Here is a 24,153-nt window from a genome sequence, read left to right on the forward strand (position 1 = left end):
ACAGAATCCTATGAAAACTATGTAATTATTTTCTACCACTCAGATACAGAATTGATGTAGTAGACTTATTGTAATATTTTTTCCTTATATAAAGGATCTTTATGTTTAACTGAAAATTTTGTGACTCACAAAAATTAGAAGTTAAAGGAAACTAATGTAAGTAGTTCCACTAATCGTAAGCAGATGTCTTCTCAGTAGTTTTACTCTTGTACTATCTAGATTATTTGCATTTAAATGAATGTTTGTCTTTCCAGGTAGTAACTTAGTGAAACTATGGCTGCTTTTTTTTAAAGGAATGTTGCCATTGCTAAAAACTTTATGAAACTCATCTTTGAAATCAACCCTTTGTAAGCCATTTAAGAAAATTAGTTTCATCATAGTCATGTATTTATTTTAACCAAAATCTTTTTTTTTTCCCCCAGTACTGGGGATGGAACTCAGGGGCAATCTACCCCTGAGCTACACTCCCAGCCCTATTTTTTTATTCTTAATTATTATTATTATTAATGGTACCTGGGGTTCCTGGAAACCCTTCTACTTCTGGACTACACTCCCAGACACCTATTTTTATATTTTTATTTGGAAACAGGGTCTCTTAAGCCAGTGCGGCTGGCTTCGAACCTGTGCAATTTTCCTGTCTCCGTCTCCTAAGCACGGGGATTACAAGCGTGCACCACCACACCTGGGCCTTTTATTCTTTATTTTGAAACAGGGCTTCACTAAGTAGCTGAGGCTGGCGGTGAACCTGTGATCCTCTTATCTCAGCCTCCCAAATGCTGGGATTACAAGCATGTGCCACTACACCTGGCTCTCTGTTTTAACCAAAATCTTAACTTGAATATGGACATGTGTGTTTTGTTTATCAGAGAAGACACAAAATATTTAATGGCTGTTTCCATGGGTTTTCACCTCAATCAATCTATCCTCAATCTATCCTCAATGAATTAAGATTTTGTCTCATGGGCTGTGTGTGTGTGTGTGTGTGTGTGTGTGTGTGTGTGTGTGTTCATGTGTGTTCTGTCTGTCTGTCTGTCTGTCTGTCTCACATTGGGGATTGAATCCAAAGGCATTCTACCTCTGAGCTATACCTTCAGCCCTATTTTATTTTGAAACGGTCTCACTAGGTTGATAAGTCTCACTACTTGCTGAGACTGTCTTCAAACCTGTGATTCTCCTGTTTCAGCCTCCCAAGTACTGAGATTACAAGTGTGTGGGCCACCACACCCAGCTGCAAAGTGTTTTCAAAAGTAAACAATTTGAGTGAAAGACCTTTAATATCATCCTGAGCAGTAGAAACATAAGTGAAAGGAGTGTGTAGCAGCCTCATTGAGGGGTGACTTTTTAATGTAAAAATTCTTTCATAAGGTTTTACATATTATTGAATTGACTACTCCAGAGCATAAAAACAAAAATTGTATTCCCAATAGAGCATGTCCCATCTCCCAGCCTGGTGACATTTTGCGCTTGACAGGGTCAAATGGTAATGACCTTGATAGGGCATAAATATGTGTGCCATCTCATGTGCAATTCCTTAGAGACCCAGTTAGGTTCTTCTCCAATGTCTCTTCCAAATGTTTCTATCCAAATCCATTGGGGAATGGATTTTCTTTTCTCTTTCTTTTCTTTTTCCTTTCTCTCTCTCTCTCTCTCTCTCTCTTTTTTTCCCCTGGTGCTAGGGATTGAGTCCAGGGCCTTGTTTTTGTGTCCTGGCCTGGAATTGTTTGATCTTGAAAGTCTTGTGAGAAGTGGTGAGGAAGCTGGGCGTGGTGGCACACGCTTTTAGTAATCCTAGCATTCCGAAGGCTGGACAACCTCAGCTACTTAGTGAGGCCCTTCCCAACTCAGTGAGACCCGGTTTCAAAATAAAGAATAAAAAATAGGTCTGGGGTGTAGCCCAGAGGTAGAATGTTCCATCCCAGTTCTGAAAAAAAAGAAAAAAAGAAAAATTAGGGCAGGGGGTGTAGCTCAGAGGTAGAGTGCCCCTGGGTTCCATCCCCAGTTCTGTTAAAAAAAAAATTAAAAAATTAGGGCGCAGGTGTGTAGCCCAGATATAGAATGCCCCTGGGTTCCATCCCCAGTTCCAGAAAAGAAAAAAAAAAGTGGTGAGGAGCAAAGCCAGTACCTTGTTATTTTGTTCTGTGCGTTGTGTGGGGGGGGGGTTACTAGGGATGGAACCAACGGGCATTTTACCCTTGAGCTACACCTTCAGCCTTATTTTATTTTTTATTTTGATATAGGGTCTCACTAAGTTGCTAAGTTGCTGAGGCTAGCTTTAAACCTGCAATAATTCTCTCAGCCTCTCAAGTACTGGAATTACAGGCCAGCTCTATCTATTTATTTATTTATTTATTTATTTATTATGTGTGTGTGTGTGTGTGTGTGTGTGTGTGTGTGTGTGTGTGTGGTACTGGGGGTGGAACCCAGAGGCTTTTCTACCTCTGGGCTATACTCCCAGACCTATTTTATATTTTATTTGGAAACAGGGTTTCACCAAGTTGCTGAGAGCCTCACTAAGTAGCTCAGGCTGGCTTCGAACCTGTACGATCGTCCTGTCTCAGCCTCCCAAGTGCAGGGATTACAAACATGCGCCACCACACCCAGCATTATTATTTATTTTGGTACTGGGGGTGGCACTGGGCTTTCTACCTCCGAGGCACGCCCATAGCCCTATTTTTTTATTATTATTTTTGTGTGTGTGTGTGTGGCACTGGGGATGGAACCAGGGGTATTCTACTTCCGAGCTATACCTCCAGCTCTATTTTTTTTTTTTTTTTTTTGGCGGGCCTGGGGATGGAACCCAGGGACATATGACCTCCGAGCCACATCCCCTGTTCTATTTTTATTCTTTTATTTTGAAATGGGGTCTCACTATGTTGCAGAGGGCCCCACTAAGTAGCTGAGGCTGTCCGTGAACCGCGATCCTCCAGTCTCAGTCTCCCTAATGCTGGGATTACAAGCGTATGACACAACGCCCGGCTTCTATTTTTTATTCTTTATTTTGAAAAAGGGTCTCACTGAGTTGCAGAGGGCCTAAGCAGCTGAGTCTGTCTGTGAAATGCAGTCCTCCTGTTTCAGCCTCCCAAATGCTGGGATTACAAGTGTGTACCACCATGCCCGGCTTTATTTTTTAAATCTGCAAACAGATTCTCCCTTGGTTGCTGAGAGTCTCACGGTTACTAAGGCTGTCCTCGAGCCTGCAATGCTGTCCCAGCCTCCCAAGTACTAGGATTTCAGGCATGCGTAACGTTATTTATGGTGTGCCATTCTTACTTGCATTTGGTGATGTAAATGTCTGCTTAGTTGAACTTGTGATCTAGAGGTTCTAAATTGGAAATATTCTCTTGCAAAGGCAGTATTTGCTTCTCTATGCCTCAAGAACACTACTGACCTGGGACGCTGTATCTGTCTTCTTGGCTCCTCCCTTTGCTTTGGGTGCACTCTCTTGCTGATAATTCCGTGTGCTTAGGGCAGCCTTGGCTTCCTTCTTTGCTTACCACTCCTGCTGGGGAGCAGCTCACTTATTGGCCCTTGGAGGTTCCCTGCTTTCCTCAGAGCCCAGGAAAGCACGCAGAATTCTATTATTTATAATTTAGGAACTAAGAGTAGCAGGGCATCTCTTCAGCCATCTCTTCTTCATTACCCTACAAGCTAAATGTGGCTTTACCCTTTTAGAGGCCAAAGAAAAAAGCAGTTTTATCTTACATGGTAATTCACTTATCCTGATCTTATATACCCCTAGATACCTCTGTGGAGTTTGTTTGAATACCTTAACAGAATAGACTTTTTGATAATATATTTATCATACCTGAGGTTTCTTGAAGAAATTTGAACTCGAGATTTATGAAAGGATAACTCAGGAAATAAACAATTACTTGGTATAGCGGTGCCTGTAACTTTAAGTGCCGTGTCCTGAATGTCTCAAGCATCCTAAAAGTTATTTTAGATGCACCTGTGCCTTAATCCCTTCATAAATGATTCCCAAGTATTAAAGTCTATTGAGGAAACTTTCTTTTTAAAACAAGTGTTTCTACTTAATGTAACAAATGTAATACCTTTTGCCAAAAGTAATAAAATTTCTAGCTGACCATAAATTCCCTGATTTCCCTCTCCATTTGAAAACACTGATTGTTTCCTGCCTGGAAAGCAGAGCTCAGGTCTGAAGGACACAAGAGCTGCTCGCATTTGATTCTATCCACAGAGCTCTCGTTCTCAATCTTTCACTTGTTTCCTTGTGCTGCCTCTTAGGTAATGCTAGTGGACTTTTTTGGGGATCAGCTTTATTGAGTTATCATTTACATAAGATTCACTCCCCTATAAAGGTACAGTTTAGTGATTCGGTAAATTTATAGAGTTGTGCCAACACCACCACAATCCAGATTTAGAACATTCTCATCCCTCCAGAATCCTCACCAACACTTGCAGTCTCTACTCTTCCCTTCAGCCGAGGTCACCACTGTCCTTTCTGTCTGTAAATTTGCCCTTTCTGGGATTTTATATAAATTGAATCATACTGTAGATTTTTGTGTTTGTTTTGGTGTGGTACTGTGGGTGGAACCCAGAGGCTTTTCTACCTCCAGGCTATACTCCCAGACCTCTTATATTTTATTTGGAAACAGGTCTAAGTTGCTGAGAGCCTCACTAAGCAGCTGAGGCTGGCTTTGAACCTGCGCGATCCTCCTGTCTCAGCCTCCCAAGTGCAGGGATTACAAGCGTGCGCCACCACGCCCGGCACATTCTGTAGTTTTTGCATCTGATTTTTTTCACGTAGCATGTTTTTGGGTGTTCCTCATCCAGTCATGTTTACACTGAACAGTATTCCATTTTGTGTATAGATCAGATCTGTTTATCCATTCACCAAAGATGGTCATTTGGATTTTTTCCATTTTGTGCTTATTATATGTAAAGTATCTTAATGTGAACATATGTTCCCACTTATGTAAACAGATGACTAAGTTTTATGGTTACTTGATTTTAGCTTTTTAAGAAACTGCTGCAAGTCCAAAGAAACAGTGATTTACTGTATTATATAACCACCATAAAAATGGGAATTTTTAGTTTCTTTTCATTCCCTCCAACACTTGGTATTATCTTTCTGGGTATGAAATGTCAGTGTGGTTAGATCTTTATACTTTGAAAACAGCATCTTTTTGCTAAAGGAAATGGTTGCCATCTAGTGGCCAATTCTGCACACTACTCAAAAAATGGACACTAATTGGCTTGTTAAAATTTACATTGATTCCGAGTGTGCTTGCACATTCACACACTGAGTGCAACCTGAGCCCAGCTTCAAAACGTTTCCCTCATTACCACTCTTAACAATCATCAGGAACGGGCTGGTTGGTCGTGGCTTTAACTTAATCTCAGGAGGTGCATTATAGTTTTTATGCATTAAGGTCTTTTGGTATAAGGGTTTACACCTGCAGAACAGCTAAGGCTTATGAAGTGAGGGCAAAAAAGCCTGGAGATGGTTGCTTTGACTCTGATCTACCACATTCTTTCAAAGCATAGCCAGAAAACAATTACTTTTTTACTAGTGGAGTGAATGTAATAAATTGTACACAAATGGAGCGTCTGGTGGCTCCTTGGTATTTTCAGGTAACACTTTGTAAATATGTCTGTGGAGAGCTGTAAATTTTTAAGATAGGTCTCAACTGCCCTCAGGCTCCTAGGGCTCTGTTGAAAAGAGTACACAAGGCATGTTAAAAAAAATACACACACACACACACACACACACAACCTAGTGTAGCTAAGCTAAGGAACAGGAGGAAGGGGTCTACTTAAGGAATGTGCATTTGGTAAGTAAAGAAAGATGTGGCTTCAGGAAATTATGGTAGTAGAACCAAACATTTAATGACTTCGTGTAAGGCCCTACAAGTATTTTTATTTAAAGTATGCACACAAGTGATATATCACGCTTATTTTTTTTAGCAAGTAGAATATAGACACATAAAATTCCCTTAAGCTCTTAATGCTCCAAATTTCCAAATACCTAACAGTGCATTTGACTCTCCTGGCATGCTAATATAATCATGTATCTCCAGATGTGCATACACACACACACACACACACGAACACAGACTACTAGAGAGCACCTGATGGGTCTGTCTATGGTTGGTTTACTGCTTTAGGCAAATGGAGGCAAGGAGAGAGGCCATGTCTTCCAGTATTATGACATTTTGGACACAGTGATTCAACTCCATATTAAATATGGTCCAATCCACTTAACTGGAGTGTATAAAGGGGTATATAGATTAAGATAGAACAAGGTTCATTAAACTTCAGGGCAAGCACTGGATAAATTAGGGAAAATTAAATAGATTAAGCATTAAGCATGCTATCAGAGCCTTTTTTTTTTTTTTTTTTTTTTTTTTTTTTTTTTAGTTCTGGGGATTCAACCCAGGGGCATTCTACCACCAAGCTACACATGTACCCTAGCCCTATTTTTTATTCTTTCTTCCTTTATTTTTTGGGTTTGGGGATGGAACCCAGGGATATTTGACCTCCGAGCTATACCCCCTGCCTTATTTTTTATTCTTTAATTTGAAACAGGGTCTCACTGAATTGCAAAGGGCCTCACTAAGTAGCTGAGGCTATCCAAGAACTGCGATCCTCCAGTCTCAGCCTCCTGAATCGCTGGGATTACAAGTGTGCACCACCATGCCCCTTATTGATATATATATATATATAGTTGTGTGTGTGTGTGTGTGCGCGCGCACACACACACACACACACACACAGTACTGGGGATGGAACCCAGGGGCTTTTCTACCTCCGGGCTGTATTCCCAGACCTATTTTATACTTTATTTGGAAACAGGGTCTAAGTTGCTGAGAGCCTCACTCAGTGGCTGAGGCTGGCTTTGAACCTGTGTGATCCTCCTGTCTCAGCCTCCCAAGCGCAGGGATTACAAGCGTGCACCACCATGCCCGGCCTTTTATTCTTTATTTTGAAATTGGGTCTCATTAAGTTGCGGAGGGCAAAAGTAGCTGAGGATGGCCAAGAACCCGCAATCCTAAATTCCCCAAGTGCTGGGATTACAAGCATATACCACTATAACCATCTCTATCACAACCTTTTAAAAAAAAATTCTGGTCTGAAGGTTAAGTCCAGAGGCATCCTACCTCTGAGCTACACTCCCACCCCTATTTCTTTTCTTTTTTTTTTCTTTTTTTTTTTTTTTTGTTGGTACTGGAGGTGGAACCCAGAGGTTTTCTACCTCTGGGCTATACTCCCAGACCTATTTTATACTTTATTTGGAAACAGGGTCTCACTAAGTTGCTGAGAGCCTCACTAAGTAGCTGAGGCTGGCCTCGAACCTGTGTAATCCTCCTGTCTCAGCCTCCCAAGCGCAGGGATTACAAGCATGCGCCACCACGCCCAGCTCTCCCACCCCTATTTTATTTTTTGTTTTGAAATGGTCTTAAGTTGCTCAGGTTGGCATTGAACCCAAGATCTTCCTGACTCAGTTCCCAAAAACTGGGATTACAAGCATGATCCACCGTGCCCAGCTAGAACCTTGAAAATGTTAACTGCAATGTGACAAAATCACTTAGGTCAATACTGAAATTACTTAATAGAAACTTTACACTTTCTTGTTGTTTGCACTGTACTGGGGATTGAACCCAGGGGTGCTCCACCACTGAACTACACTCCCAGTCCTTTTGATCTTTTAAAATTTTGAGAGAGGGTCTCACTAAGTTCCTGTGCACTGATCTTGGAACTGCAATCCTCCTGTCTCCCTCCCAAGTTCTGGGATCACAGGCTTGCACCACTGCGCCTGGATTGGACTTTGTTTTTTTGGTTTTTTTTTTTGTTTTTAATCAAGAGACAGGGGTCTATGTTACTTTGGTTGGCCTCAAATTTTTTGGCTCATGTAATCCTTCTGCCTCAGTCTTCTAAGTAGCTAGGACTACAGGCTCTTGCAACCATGCCCCAGCTTAATGGGGACTTGAAAATTTGTTTTGGAACCCAATCTAATGAGTTATTTATATAGACAGTATTATTTAACTTCTCCCCATAAAAACTACCATAAAGTAAGGTGTACATTTGTCCATCTAGTTCTAAAGGCAATTTTAAAGAATTGTGTTCTAGCCAGATGTGTTGGCACACGTTTGTAATCCCAGTACTTAGAGGAGGATCACAGGTTCCAGGCCAGCATTGGCAACTTAGGCCCTCTGTAACTTAGTGAGGCCCTGCTTCAAAATAAAATAGGGCTGGGAATGTAGCTTGGAGGTAGAATGCCCCTGGGTTTCATTCCCAGTCAGTCTCCCCCCCCCCTCTCTCTCACACACACACACACAGTGTTCTAAATTAGTTTTGAATCATAAATATGTAGAAATCCCCAACATGATGGTTTTGAAGGACAGTAGCTTTTAAATAACTTCTGTATATCTCTTAAGGTTTAACAAATTTTCCTGCTTAACAAGGAAATATTTGATTACTAGTATTTTCCTTTCACAGATTTTAAGGTATCACATATTTCACTTCCTTCCTCTTTGCTATAGGCTATCACAGCATGCAAGTGACTCCTGCAGGTAGAGGTACTTGTTCAACGCCATGCTTTCTATTTGCTTTCTGTTGGTTGTTTAGCCTGGACCTGTGGTGAGGCCAAGCCATTCAGTCTTCAGGGTCACCAGCTTGAGAGAGAAAGTTGTGTTCTGTCCTTCTCTCTTAGGCTCGGAGAACACTGGGGGAATTTATGATGTTGCCTATTTAAGTTACCATTTTCTTTTTATACTTTAAAGTTTACTTTTACATTGCTTGTGATTACAAAAACGTGTTTACTTCTTTAAAAGTTTACTTCAAAGCCGGGCGTGGTGGCGCACGCTTGTAATCCCAGCATTCAGGAGGCTGAGACAGGAGGATCGTGGTTCACGGACAGCCTCAGCTACTTAGTGAGGCCCTCTGCAACTCAGTGAGACCCTGTTTCAAAATAAAGAATAAAAAATAGGACAGGGAGTGTAGCTCGGAGGTAGAATGCCCCTGGGTTCCATCCCCAGACCCGCAAAAAATAAATAAAAAATAAAAGTTACTTCACCAAATTTTACATTTTATTAAACTTCTCAGTTTCTGCAACCAAGAGATATACCAGTGTTTTTTTGTTTTTTTTTTATGGTACTGGGGGTAAAACCCAGGGGCTTTTCTACCTCCAGGCTATACTCCCAGGCCTATTTTATACTTTATTTGGAATAGGGGTCTCACTGAGTTGCTGAGGCTGGCTTCAAACCTGTGCAATCCTCCTGTCTTAGCCTCCCAAGCGTGGGGATTACAAGTGTGCTCCACCACACCCGGCTATACCAGTGTTTTGACCAGTGCTGGTGAGTGGAGAAACTCTTAAGGCAACAGGCAAAGCACCGTGAGAAGGATGGTTGCCCACTGTGCTGGGCTGAAGTGCCCAGTGACCACAGATTCTCAGGACTGCCTTCCTCAAGCTCCAACTGAATGTCTACTCACAACCAGGGTTACTAACCCCAAAATGGCTGAATGTTAACAGGATAGTAGCCACAGAGGAGTGTTGTCCTCAGCCTAACAGATAAACTGGCTTACACCGTGCTGTCAAGCTTGAACTAATTCAGTCTGCTGGGTTCACTTTAGAATAGTGACATCCAAATAAAGAACAGTGGCCAGAAGCAGGGACAACGGCTATTTGAGTGGGAAATGGCCAGATCTTTAGCCACCTGTTCCTGGGCACAGACATGGCATCCAGGAGCCGAACACAAAGCATGTCACTTTATATGGAGGAGACAGACTATTGAGTAGACGTGAGTAAACCTCACAAGGCCAAGAAACCAGTCTTACCTTGCTTTTTTTTTTTCTTTTTTTAACCTTCATTCAAAATAAGCAAATACCAGTTAACAAGACTGCACAATTTGCAGTGGATTTTAGATTTACCTCTATGGGCCATAGAGATAACCATGGTGAGATTCATCTATGACCATGGTTTCAAGACTGCTGGTGTTAAGGTGCTTCAGGACAAAGTGCTTTTACTAGAATAACATCATTTTCTTACAATGGTTATAAAGATCAATGGAAGCACTTGGGAGGCTGACAGGAGGATCACAGGTTTGAGGACAGCCTCAGTAACATAGCAAGACTCAGCAATTTAGTGAAACCCTGTTTCAAAACATTTCAAAACATAAAAAATTAGCACGCTGGGCGTGGTGGCATGTGCTTGTAATCCCAGTATTAAGGAGGCCGAGACCAGAGGATCATGGTTCATGAACAGCCTCAGCTACTTATGCCCTTTGCAACTTGGTGAGACCCGGTTTCAAAATAAGAATAAAAAATAGGGCTGGAGGTGCAGCTTGGAGGTAGATTGCCTGTGGGTTCCATCTCCAGTACCACAAAAAAAAAAAAAAAAAAACCCAACAACAACAACAAAAAAAACATTAGCCAGGTATGGTGGCACACACCTGCAATCTCAGTTATTGGGAAACTGAGACAGGAGGATTACAGGTTCGAGGCCAGCCTCAGAAACAGAAACTTAAGCAAGGCCCTGTTTAAAAAATAAAAATTAGCACCAGACATGGTGGTGCACGCTTGTAATCCCGCACTTGGGAGGCAGAGACCGGAGGATCGCGCAGGTTTGAAGCCAGCCGCGGTGGCTTAAAAGACCCTGTTTCCAACAGTTTAAAAAAAAGTATATAATATAGATCTGGGAGTGTAGCCCAGAGGTAGAAGGGCTTTCAGGAACCCCAGTACCACCAATAAAAATAAAAAATAAATAAAAATAAAAAAATAAAAATTAGGGCTAGAGGTATGGCTTGGGAAGTAGAATGTCCCTGGGTTCAATACCCAGTACCACCAAAAAAAAAATTTTTTTTAAGGGCCTGGGTTGTAGCTTAAAGGTAGAATGCCCCTGGGTTGGATTCCCAGTACCACACACAAAAAGGACCAATGGAACTCCAGATAAAGACCCTGAGTCAGTAGCAGGAATGGGAGTCTGAACTGTTGTAAGCAGCTCACAGGCGATGTCTACTGAAACGCAGGCAATGGAGCAAACCCAGGAGGAGTCATGCGGTAGGTTGCAGGCAATCAACAACCTGGTCCAAGTCCTTTAACCTCCAAGTTGGTAGGAAAATCTAGAAGATGATGTAGGTACACAAATCAGAGCAAGATATAAAGTGACCAGGGGCTGAGGCTATAGCTCAATGTAAGAATGCTTACCTAGCATGATTTGATTCCCAGCAAGCACTGCAAAATACCAATAAACCTGTGACAAAATGATCAACTTTTGTCATTAGATAACTGTGAATAAACTGTAATATTGCTTTTTACATTATACTCACAGCTGGCCAGATTGTTAGTTTATCCACAGTTGGTGGGAAAAGTAGTTTGATGGCATTAAAATATTGACTAAGCTTGGCTTACATTCTGACCCAGAGAATTCTCCCTTCAGGAATTTGTTCAATAGAATACTTGTAAAAACCCACAGAGATGTGTGCAGCAGATTCTGTCAGTACAACATTATTTTTGGGAGCCTCTGCATTATCACCTCCTTTCAGTTTCTCGAGAAGACTACTCTTGAAATCCTGGCCACGGGGTCAGCTAGAGGCACGAGTCAGCTGCAGGCACTTTTCTGAAGTTCATTCAGTTGAATATGTTTGGTTTTCCACATTCATTAGTGTGAGTACATGGAGAAAAACATGTGCATGTGATCTGGTTTTTCCTTCTGATGTGTGACTGCTTAAGAGGATAATTTACAGGAATACTTAGCAGGGGAGATAATATAAACCCATCATTGTCTCTCCCCCCCAACACATGAAATAGGGTAAAGAAAATGGTAGGAGCGGGCCCAGTCACAGAGAAGGTTGAATTAAAGCACTTACCCAGAGAGGCACATGGTCTTTTAAAGCTAAAATAGAAATGTCTGTTTGGAAAGTATTTCAAGAACCACCCTTCAGTCTGTTAGAAGGGCAAAGGCCTCTATTATCAGAACCTTCGTGTCTCGCTGAAGTCTTACTTTCAGCTGAGTGTGGTCTACTGGAAAACCACAAGTGCTCAGAGTCCTATTTCTAAGACAAGACAGTGCAGACAGTACAATTACCTAATCACAACCAAAGTAACAGCGATAAACCTCCAATTATATTCTGGAAAAGACCCATTGGGCTGAAAAGTTGTTGGAAATGGATTTGGGGATTCTGAGCACCACCTAGTTGACTTTGTTAAAAGTAGCCTGGATTATGACAATGTACATTCCCAACAGGCAAGTTGTAAACAAATGTCTATTCAAGTCTCGCAGGCGCCAGAAATGCCTACTTGCAAATAAAAAGACTGAGCAGAGCTGGGGCATGGTGGCGCACACTTGTAATCCCAATACTTGGGAGGCTGAGAGAGGAGGATTGCAGTTCACAGCCAGCCTCAGCTACTGAGTGAGGCCCTCTGCAACTTAGACCCTGTTTCAAAATAAAGAATTAAAAAAAAAAAAAAATAGGAGCCGGGCATGGTGGTGCACACTTGTAATCCCAGCATAGGAGGCTGAAACTGGTGGATCGTGGTTTGTGGGCAGCCTCAGCTACTTAGTGGGGCCCTCCACAACTTAGACCTTTTCAAAATAAAGAATAAAAAATAGGGCAGGGGGTGTAGGTTGGAGGTTGAATGCCCCTGGGTTCCATCCCCAGACCCCCCACACACACACACACAAAGGGCTGGGGGTGTAGCTCGTAGGTTAGAACGCCTTTGGATTCAATCCCCAGTACTGCCCCCCCCCAAAAAAAATTAACAGGACACTGAGGGAGAGTACCACTTACCCCACAGAGGGGCTGGTATTTGTGGTAGTAAAGCTGCCAGGCACCATAGCTGAGACACCTCTTACCTTGAAACACCAGAGGCAGAGACCACAAGGACACTGGGAGAAGTCAACCTACTTAAAATTTAAAATCTGAAAAGCAAAAGATAATTTGGAAATGTGTAATGAATGAAAGATAAATATTTTTAAGTCACAAAAAGATGCTGCCTTCTCGCCTGCACAGGTCATCTGGTTTTTATACTGCTTGGCATCTCCTTCCTCCTTCATTAACAGAACTTTTCTTGCAATGAACTCATCGCATGTGATTTATGTAATAACAGCTTTCCTCACTTCTATGGTATATTTCCCCCCACCCCCAGTACTGAGGATGGAACCGAGGGGCATTTTACCTCTGAGCTACACCCCCAGCCTGATTTATTCTTCATTTTGAAAGAGTCTCACTGAGCTGCAAAGGGCCTAAGTAGCTGAGGTTGGCTGTGAACCATGATCCTCCTGTCTCAGCCTCTTGAATGCTGGGATTACAAGTGTGCGCCAACCTGCCCAGCTTATTCTTTATTTTGAAACAGGGTCCCACCAAGTTGCCAAGGGCCTAAGTACCTGAGGCTGTACAAATACTGGAATCACAGGCATGGTGCTGTGGTACAGGCCTATAATCCCAGTACGTGGGAGGCTGAGACAAAAGGATCACAGGTTTGAGGCCAGTCTCAGCAAGAGTGAGACCTTCTGCAACCTGGAGGGACCCCATCTTGAAAAAAAGGGAGGGGGGCTAGAGGTACTCCTCAGAGGTAGAGTGCTCCTGGGTTCAGTCTTCAGCGTGAAAGAGAAAAGGGAGAGGGGCATAGGGAGAGGGAAGAACAGCAGTAGGAACGGGAGTTCTTCATTAGGATTCAGGGAGAAGTTGGGATCTGATGGTGCTGAGGGGAGGGGTTAAAATAGCCATCAGCTTTTGAGTAATTATGCTGTGCATATTGGAAACACTATCAGTACTGTGACCCTTACCACCACACTGGGTAGATTACCATATCAAAGGTTTGTAAATGAGATCAACCCAGATAGCTTAAACAACTTGTCCAAGGCCATATAAAATTAGCAATTAGCCCCTAGGATAATTCTTTAGTGATGGCAAAAAGAAAAGAAAAAAAAAAAAAAAACAGACTTTTTTGTGTGTGTGGTCCTGGGGTTGAACCCAGGGGCATTCTACCTCTGAACGGCATCCCCAGCTCCTTTGTTGTTTCTATAAAATGGTCTCAGTTGCAGAGGGCTTCGCTAAAATTGCTGAGGCTGGCTGTGAACCTGCGATCCTCCTGTATCAGCCTCTTAAGAGCGACACCCTGCCTGGCTTCAGCTAGACTTTAGATTGGATACTAACATTGTACGAGTGTGTCTACTCGACAAACAAATGCAAAACAGGCAAACTTGGCCACTGGTTTACCTGGAAGTCGACGTCAGGAGAAGCCAGAGCAGCAACATTAGGCTTAGGCGTGTGTGTTTATGACTTTGAGAATAAACCACACAGCAAGGACGAGCTCCTCTCTGACCTATTTCTCTCCCCATTTATCAGTCAACACTTACTATGAGCCAGAGCTGCTTATTCCACGTGGAACACTCCTGGGCCACAGATGGCAATTTCACGGGGCACCTGTGAGAATCGCTTTGTTCAGGCAAAGCAGTAAGAGCAAGGATTTGACTCCAATGATTTCTCTTAAATTTTTATTAATTTTTCAACAGCTCAATCCTCTGGTGAAAAGGAAAGAATGTGAAGATGAACAAATCAATTACATTTTTTTAAACAGCATTTAATCCTCATTATAGAGAACAACAAACAAAAGATCTGTGGCACATTATCTTTGGAAAGATCTTTTGCAAATTTTTCTTCTAAAAAAAGGCAAACAAACTATAATTCTCTCATAGATCACACCTGTCTCTTCCATAGGACTATACAAGGCAGCTAAATTTTATTCACAAAAGCCCCAGGCTGCAGTCCCACTGCTGGAGTAAAGTACACAGAGTCCTGCTGAGTCACACACACTGCACATCTTCCCACTGAGAGCATCACTGCTTTCCTATCCTACGTACAAGTTCATCGTGTTGACCATAGCGGGCACATTATTCCACAGTAATGAAAGAAAAACTCATTATTTTAAAGATAGCCCAGTGATTTTCACTTATCAACTGGAAAGATTTATTCCTGTTTTAAACAATTTTTATAATACCAAGATCTGACTTTCCTCTAAAGTTATAAGAAAGCAAAAATATATATAATATAATATAATATATAATGGCAATAAATAAAAAAAAGGCAACCCTGCTCAGGTATCATCCAAAACATGATCACATTCAGGAAAAAAAAAAATTAAAACAAGATTTGGGACACACGAGTACAAACACACATGCACACACCCCGACGTGAACAGTGTATACTTGGTATCTGAGGGGAGGATGTGCAGTAATCTGAACAATACGTGTCATGGCCTGAACGAAGAGAAAGGCAAACTTAATACTGCCTTTGCTGAGCACTGCTTGAATCTCGACTCTTCAGCAAACAAGTCCTCTTCCTTAGTCGGCCACCTGGTCTGACAGCACAGCTGGCCAGCCTTGCCGTCAGTGGTCATTCCCTCCTCCTCCCAGGTGGGTTTTTAATCTAGAGGCTCACAGGGAGCTGTAGGGTTCCTTTTTGCCCTCTGAGGCTCCCTTTTAGGTAGAGAAGTATGGGCACTTCTCTACCCAACACAGTACCTGGTGATGTCTGATGTATAGGGGAACAAAATATAGTGTGCTTTCCTCTAAGGACAAAAAGAAATTTAGAAAAGGAAAGTGGTAGATGGTGCTTGTCAATGCATCATAAATAAAAAGTAAAGAACATGGCCAGTGCTCACAATTTAAAAAGAAATGTGTATTCTCAGTCACTAAGAAACCAACCCAACTTGATTGCATAGTTGAGGGTTAGTTACATGGCAGAAATATCACTTGAAACTTGCAAAGGGGCAGTGCCAACACCAAGCTATTGCCATTCCATCTCCCTCCAAGAAGACAACAAAGAAAGGCACAGAAGAATACTTTGCTTCCATTATTCCCCAAAGGAACCAAAATCAAAGAAGGCAACCTGCTAGAAAAAAGAGAAAACGAACAAGTACCACCATAATGGATCCTGATATCTCTCCACAGTTGCAATATGTATATTGCACTTTGCAGTATGAAAATGTATACTTTTGTTTCTAAAAGAAGCCCAAAATATTCTTGCAAGATTTAAATACTGCAAATCAGTGGAAAAGAATGTAACAGATAAAGTGGTAAAGTTTTTCAAAGATATTTTGTAGTGTTGGGGAAAATGAATAATTTTTTTAAAAAGGTACAATCTAGTAAGAGGCATAGACAAATTGTAAAGTACATAACAAAAAGCCCAACACATCTACCTCAAGATGCACAAATACCCTTCAAACTTTCTGTTATTCTTTTGTGATAATGCAAAAGACGTTAGACCCATGTAACATCTATTGAAGCTGTAGCAAAACACAGCATTATTTCAAAATTAAGTTTGATCAACAAAGGCACAACAAATATTTCCAATTAAATAATCTCATCTATACTTGTGTGTATGTATACATAAACATATCCTTTTATATAGCAGAGATAATAGTTGTGGATGACACAGTAGGTTTTTTGCCCTTCAGAATTCCCAAACAGTAATCATAAGGATAACTCCCAACTACACTAACATTAATATGTAAGGTACCAATTAAGCCAAGAGAGGGAGAATTGATCAGCTTCTAAACATCCTGAGATCGTAAATTAATGGATACAAAACAAGGGAGGTAAGTGTGGTTCAATTTTTCTAGGAAAAATAGCTATACATTTTGGCTAAAACAGATCTACAAGATTTTAAGGTCCTTTTGCTTAAAAAGTCAGATGCTTTTTAAATTTAGTATTTTGATCAAATCATAGTATCAGACAAATTCTCCTTCTCTGATGTATTCTTGGTAACTTCCTGAACCCTCACTTTCTTCACCACTGTTACCTCGTGGTTTACATACGCACAACCTTAAGCAAGCATAATCTGAAAAATTTCCTAAGTGTTTTTCATTATTTAGCAGGGCTCTTAATTTCACTGATTCACATTTTAACTACTTGAGAAGGGAAGAGACATTTGATGCTTTTCAAAGTAAAACAGTGTTCTTCCATTCTCATTCATTCATTCTTTACACACACACACACACACACACACACACACACACACACACACACACACATATGTAGTGGCAAAAGCAAGATTTACACTATTTTTGCTCAAGATGTCTTGCCTATGAAGTATGCATTATTCTGCTGTCATGAGCACTTCACACATTCAGAACCTCAATTTTATAATCTAATCATCTCAAATATCTACCTTGGAACAAATTTTGCTTTGGGGAATTTTAAGCATGCAGTGAAGCAGTGTGAATGGTTTAAAAATCTTCCATATTCCTCTATGCAACTGTGAAAAGACCTATGATCACTAAGGATTCATCAGGCACTACCTTATACGAACTCTATTAAAAAGATGGTCATTAGGAATTCTCTTTCAGATACAGTGAGTGTTGTAAGAATCAGAAGTATCCAATGATCAAAGAAGTACAAATTGATCTGTTCAGGTTTGCTAGTTTTATCAAGGGCCAAATATAATTTTACTCTAGATTTAAGGACAGAAAAACTCCCACAAAGAATAAGGCCACTGAAAAAGCGATCTGTTCTTTTAGACCTGGATGAGAAATCTCCTTGGAAATGTCCTTCATCCAGGGAGCACCGTGGCTTGCTGATGGGACACGCGATGATGAGTCACAGGCACGCACACTCCAGCACACGGATGTGGATCAGCCCCAGCTCGACGGAGCTGCCCGGCTGACCGCAGCTTGTGTCAGGGAGTGAGTGGTGTAGTAAGTGGGGAGGGAATGGCCAAGGGACTGCGGGAAAATGATGTTGAATCGTCACGTGAGCCTGATTCTGGTGCCCTGACTCCCCACACAAGATGCACACATACAACCTAGCAGGCAACTATTGTTTTAACAAGTTTTTTTTTTTTAACCAGTAGGTTAAAAAGACCATAGCTTTGCTTTAGAGCATCAACAGAGGCAGTTGCTTTGCAGGATCACACATCCAAGGTTCAATGCTCAGAATCAACACCACTGTCATTCTCTGGCTTCCACCTACCTGGAGAAGACACAGAACAACTTCACACAGACAGTGCACACTGGGAAAAGTAGCATCCCTCCCGGCCTCAGTGCGTCCCCTCAACACATTTACCAAACTACCAAGGGGCTTCCGGCGTTCATCAGAGGGACTGCAGGCGTCCTCGTTATAAGTACAATTCTCCCTCCATCACCAATAAATAAAATATGAAGATGTGAAACATGCTCAACAGCAAAGAACATGAGGAGGTGCAGAATGGGTGAAGGGGGAAAAATAAGCCAATTAGTTATGGAGAGAACACTCACTCCTCAATTTTAATACATGTGCAAATTTTACTTCTTCCTAAAGTGATAAAAAGAACTGACTTTTTAAAAAATACTGCACTCAAAAGAGTATTTCCACTAATAACCTTCAGAGTTTCAATGAAAAAGAAATCTGTGCTTGTGGGAATTCTGATTGTGTTCTGTTGCTTTCGGTCATTGAAAACAAACCTAGTTTTGTGTAGACAGTATGGCGATAGTTTATGGGAAGGCCATGGATCCCCTTCCACCAAATCACCTAAGTCAACAGGAAGGCGTGTGGTGACCATTTTTTTTTAAGTCTAACTAATCTCCCAAATCGCCACATCCTCTCAGTTTCCCTAGACAATCAAGGGTGCTGAAGGTTTAGTTTTGCTATAAATATAAAATAATTAATCACAGAAAAATAGAGCCTCTCTAAGAAGAAGATTACACTTTTTCTTTGTTCACTGACAAAACTCTTGAGTTGGGCGGACATGAGTTACCACAAGGCTGTAGACCATCGACCAGCACTTCAAATTCCGGCTCTACTTCAACAGAAATCAGAAAGCACTCGGGCCATCTGGTCAGTCAGGTAACAAATGTTGGTTCCCTTCTTTCCCAAGGTGGGAAATTCAGAATATAGTCAATGGCGACTGCCTTGTTAGCGAGTCTCTTCCACAGAAGCTGGAAGCAGGGGTCAGGTGGCCCTCCAGGAGCCGATGGGGATCTCGAGAGGGCTCCTGTGTGTGGTGCTCCTTCTCCGCTGCACAGGCTGAAACCAGCGCTGGGCTGAACGTGCAGTACTCCGGGTAGCAGGGGGTTGCCTTCAGTTTTCTAAATTATGACAATACTTGGTATTATCAAACCCACTGTTCACCGGCAGAAAGTGGAGTACAGTGAAGTCCTTCACGACTTTTGTACAGATGGCCATTAGAACTTATTAAACAAGTATTTCCCCCAAAATGTGGAAGTAAAACATCCACAAAACCCTCCACCAAAAATCACTGTTTTAAAAAATGTCCTTCTTGGAATGGACTAGTGTGGCTGCTACTGAGATCATGTAAATTTGCTTTCTGAGTTGAAACAGCTTTTCGTTTCATTTGCAACTTGCATCCTACTGGTTAAAAAAAAAAAAAACCAAAACAAAAACAACAACAAAACCACAGAAATGTTTCTAGACCATTCAGATGCCCACTGGGCTACATTGCACTTCTATCCTTAGTTAGGAGAGGCAAGGTCGTCTCCGGGGCTGACATCCACCCCTGCTTCTGCAGAACCACAGGGTCCAACCAATGACCATACAGTGCTTGAGATGTAAGTGGACAAACGCCCTGTCCACCTCAGGCTGCTTCTCTTCTTAAGCTTGGTATCCTGATGAGACAATGTCAAGTCAAGACTGTTTTCGAGGCTTCCAATGTGCAAAAAAAAAAAAAAAAAAAAGTCCCCAAGGCATTTAGTCAACTTGGACTTTCGTTAAGGTGTTTTGGTTACTTGTTTAAGCCGCTGAAAACCCTGTCTTGTATAATGTACCAGGTCCACCAAACTGCTGTTGAGGGCCAAGGTGCAGGTTTTTGTGCTGAGCTGAGCAAAAAATTCTGCAAATAAAGAAAACCCCCAGTAAATACATATGCGTACACATAAAAATTAAAATGGAAAACACAAAAAGTGAAGGGTTTTTTTCCCCACAATATTACAATATTCTGTACTTCATTTACCACAACAAAAAGTCCCTGTCTACCCATAAATGCTTGCTGAGTGCCCACATCCTTCTACTAGACTAGAAGGCACAGACAAGGTTCTGCTCTCAACTTAAATCCAGGGTGCCTGCCTAGCACAGCGGTTGGCACTTTGAAAACACCCAATTTATACATTTGGACCAAATAGATGCATGGAAAAAAAAAAAGCAAAAAACAAAAACCATGTTAAAAGTATTATTATATTGTTAAGAAAGATAAAGCTTTAAGAGGCTGTGGGGACAAGTCAGAGGATGCAGCCAGCTGGCTGCCTTCTTCCCCTATGGCCAAGAAGAACACTGCAATGGCCTTGCTCTGGCACTGGGATACATGAGCATTGACTGAGTAGCAGCCGGCGCTGGCACCAGCCTGTTCCCCAACTGCGGACTTTGCCACTCCTAAACTTTGAATTTCTCTCAGCACCTTCCTTCCCCTCAAAAGACTCAAGCATTTGTTGAGCTACATTCCTCCTACTATAGCCGACCCTTCTTCGCATGCACTGAAGAACTCTGCACAGGGGTTGGGCTGAGCTTCAACTTTCCAGTGTGCTGGTCCAGGAACAGCCAGCGACCTCCCGGCTCCTTTGCTCTGCCCTTTGGCTCGCATTCTCGAGCGAGCTGAAACGATGCTATGAGATCCGCAAAGGATCAAGGGCCACTTTCAATTTGGTCTTGCCAAGAACTCGCCGCAGAGCTCCAGCTCTGCACCGCAGAGCCCTGAGCCTCGGCCTGTCCGCGGGCCATAGGGCAGGATGGAGACAGCCAACAACACTCCCTCCCCCGGGGACGCCCCCAAGTCCACCACACAGCCCTTTACCTCTGTTCTTCCTTGTGAGGACCTCGGCTTGCTCCCAAAGGTCGAAGGCCGTCAGGACGTGGGACGTGATGGAGACATAGGAGGAGGTCATGTTCTGAATGGTGACTGGGGTGCTGATGGTGGCCATCGCCCCGCTGCTCCCCATACTGCCAGCACTTGACTGGGACCCTGCAGAGCTGGCAGGAGAAGGCATCGGGGAGAGAGGGGACGGTGTGCCTGTGCTTCTGGAAGGTGAAAAAAAAGAAGACTTGGCTCATCACCGAGGCTCCCAGAGCACAGATTTCCAGTCCCTGGAGCTCCAGGCTAAGTCAGTTTCTGGTGCATTCACCAAAATCAAGATCATGGCTAAGATCGGTCTACAAGGTCTGAGACCTACTGGCGGATGCATCTTTATCCTAAATACACTTTTCTATGCCTCCGCATTATCTGCTTCTTCTACTGAGAATCTCTTGCTATGGCCGATTCCAACTTATGTTAGTGACTACACACACACACACACACACACACACACACGTATATAAGTACATACCTGTATGTTTTTTAATCCATTCAGTAAATACTAAACTGAGCCCCTACTCTGCATCTTTGTGTGGGGGAGTAGAAGAGGGTTATGGGGATTGAATAGGAGCATTCCACCTCCTAGCTATACCCCCAGTCCTATTCCCCCCCCCCCCCGAAACAAAGTCTCACTAGGTCAGTGAGAGCCTTACTACTTTCTGAGGCTGTCCTTGAACGTGCGATCCTCCAGTCTCAGTGTCCCAAGTACTGGAATTACAGGTGTGCACCACTACACCTGTCTCCTACTCTGCATCTGACACTCAGGTGCTGTGGATACAGCAGAGCTTCCTTTCTGTCACAACTTGCATTTATTTTCCTGGGTCACAGCACCATGAAGCTGAGACTGTATCTTACTACTCTTCACATTACCGGCACTTAGCACAGTAGGTGCTGAAAGTAGGCAGGCTCTCGACAAATTCCTGCAGACTCACCCAGTGAACTGGCCTAAGGCTGACTATGAGGAGACTGGGCAGCAGGGAACTCAATCTTTTTTTTTTTTTTTTTTTTTTTTTTTTGCGGTACTGGGATGGAACCAAGGGGCATTCTACCTCTGAGCAACAATCTCAGCCCTATTTTGTATTCTTTATATTCTTGAAACAGAGTCTCACTGAGTTGCAAAAAGCCTCACTAAGTAGCTGAGGCTTTCCGTGAACGTAGATCCTCTGGTCTCAGCCCCCCAAATGCTGGGATTACAAATGTGCACCACCACGCTCAGCTTCAATCTTATCTTTACTCTGCCCTTGCTTAACTATCTGGGCATGCAGCTCGGGGGTAGAATGCCCCTGGGTTCCATCTCCAATAACGAAGAGAGAGGGAGAGGGGAGGAGAGAAAGAGAGAAAAGGAAGAAGAAGAAGAAGAAGAAGAAGAAGAAAAAGAAGGAGGAGGGGGAGGAGGAGGAGGAGGAGGAGAAGGAGGAGGAGGAGGAGGAGGAGGAGGAGGAGGAGGAGGAGGAGGAGGAGGAGGAGGAGGAGAAAAGAGAAGAGACGGGACGGACAGGGATATCACCAAGACATAAAAAGTACATGATCCTAAGGTGGAAAGATGGATCGGCAGCAGCAGCTTCACATGTGGCATCTGCCCTGTGGGCTGCCTGCATCCTAAGCACGCCTAGCAGATTGCATGGACTAGAGAGAAATCTCCCTGAGGGCAGCCACTCTAGTCTGCTTTGCTTACTGCTTCGTCCCCACTAGTGACAAGGGTAGAATGAAGAAGGGCTCTTACTGAGCAGATGGCTGGAGTTACCTAAAAGGATGTGACTGACTGACAACCTATTAGCTTAGAATATCTTGGAGTAGGAGTCGTGAAATTTTCACAAGAAGTTACTTCTCAATCAGCACTTTCTTTTTTTAAGAGAGGCCATATGGGAGACTCTTCTTTTGAATTGCTAGAAATGAAGCAGTCTTGTAAGTGACGCTCTTATAATAGCAAAACCTATTAGAATTGGGAACTTCCCCCCAAAATATGACCAAATTAATAATAATAATAATAATAATAATAATAATAATAATAATAATACTAGGCAAAGGCTACAGGAAAGAATGCTCCACTTTCAATTTATAAACAACACAGATTCTGTGTTTAACATTTTACAGAAGGTAAACAATTACAGCTCATAGAGTGGGAAAAGTAATTTTTTTTTTTTGGTGGTACTAGGGGTGGAACCCAGGGGCTTTTCTACCTCCAGGCTATACTCCCAGACCTATCTTATACTTTATGTGGAAACGGTCTCACTAAGTTGCAAAGGTCCTCACTAAGTAGCTGAGGCTGTCCTCAAACTACGATCCTCCTGTCTCAGATTCCCAAACGCTGGGATTACAAGCATGCACCACCACGCTCGACTTAAAAGTAATTTTGCTAGTAGAAGTCAGGCAGCATGGTACACGCCTGTAATCCCAATTCTTGGGAGGCTGAGACAGGGAAATCATGGGTTTATAGCCAGCTTAAGCAACTCAGAGAAAGACCCTGTTTCCAAATGATATAAATAAGGCTGGGGGAGTAGCTCAGAGTTAGAATGCCCCCCACCCCCAATTCTGCTAGTAGATATAACTGTTTCATTCTAAGTATCACTGCTGTGGGTCCTGGAGAGAGAAAAAAAAGGTATATGGTTCTGGGAAGTTCTTGATTACTGAGATGCCAAGAAGGGGCATCACAGAGAAGAAATGCTACTAGCTCTGCCACTGGTTGTTTTGTGTCCTGAGGCATATCTAAAGATCCTCAAAGCTCAAAAATATTGACACTATAGTCTTTGCAATTATACTAGCCTCCTCTTATCCACAGTTTTGCTTTCCAGGCTTATTATCGACAGTCTACCATGGTCTGAAAATATTAATATTTGTCTTGACTCAAAAGAGAGAAACCATATTTATGTAACTTTTATTCCAATATACTGTTGTAACTGTTCTATTATTGGTTATTGCTGTTAATCTCTTGCTGCTGTTGTAGTGCTGAGGAGGGAGCCCGGGGCCTGGCACATGCTAGGCACACTCTCCCAGGCTTTCTTATTAATCTCTTACTGTGCCTAATTTATAAATTTAACTATCATAGACATGGACAGAAAAAGTCTAGTAAATAAAGGGTGTGGTACCATGTGTAGTCTCAAACATCCACTTGAGGGGGCCTTGGATTGTTATCTACCATGGATAAGAGGGGAATACTGCACCTTCTGTGCCTAGATCTTGGTTTGTAACTCTTTTCTCAAAAGGACAGAAATACACTAATGATTTCAATTCTATGGAGCAAATCAGGATGAAACATGTAATTTTTCTTTTTTTCTTGGTGGTACTGGGGGTGGAACCCAGAGGCTTTTCTATCTCCAGGCTATACTCCCAGACCTATTTTATATTTTACTTGAAA

At 42.4% G+C, this 24,153-nt stretch overlaps 1 protein-coding gene across 2 annotated transcripts in view; it reads right to left on the minus strand.

The window, feature by feature from the left end:
• Nucleotides 1-19,665: 19,665 nt before the first annotated feature.
• The window catches only part of AFF1 (ALF transcription elongation factor 1), a gene marked incomplete at both ends in the record, with an annotated part of 202,174 nt that continues 197,686 nt past the window's right edge, over nt 19,666-24,153 (minus strand). For both annotated transcript variants that reach the window (XM_080697336.1, XM_080697335.1), the window contains 2 exons: nt 19,666-19,787; nt 20,742-20,965. In XM_080697336.1, the coding sequence (XP_080553462.1) occupies nt 19,666-19,787; nt 20,742-20,965 (346 nt within the window). The remainder of the gene's footprint in view (nt 19,788-20,741; nt 20,966-24,153) is intronic.

Source organism: Muscardinus avellanarius, assembly GCF_963383645.1.
Source record: "Muscardinus avellanarius genome assembly, chromosome: 6".
NCBI lineage: Eukaryota > Metazoa > Chordata > Mammalia > Rodentia > Gliridae > Muscardinus > Muscardinus avellanarius.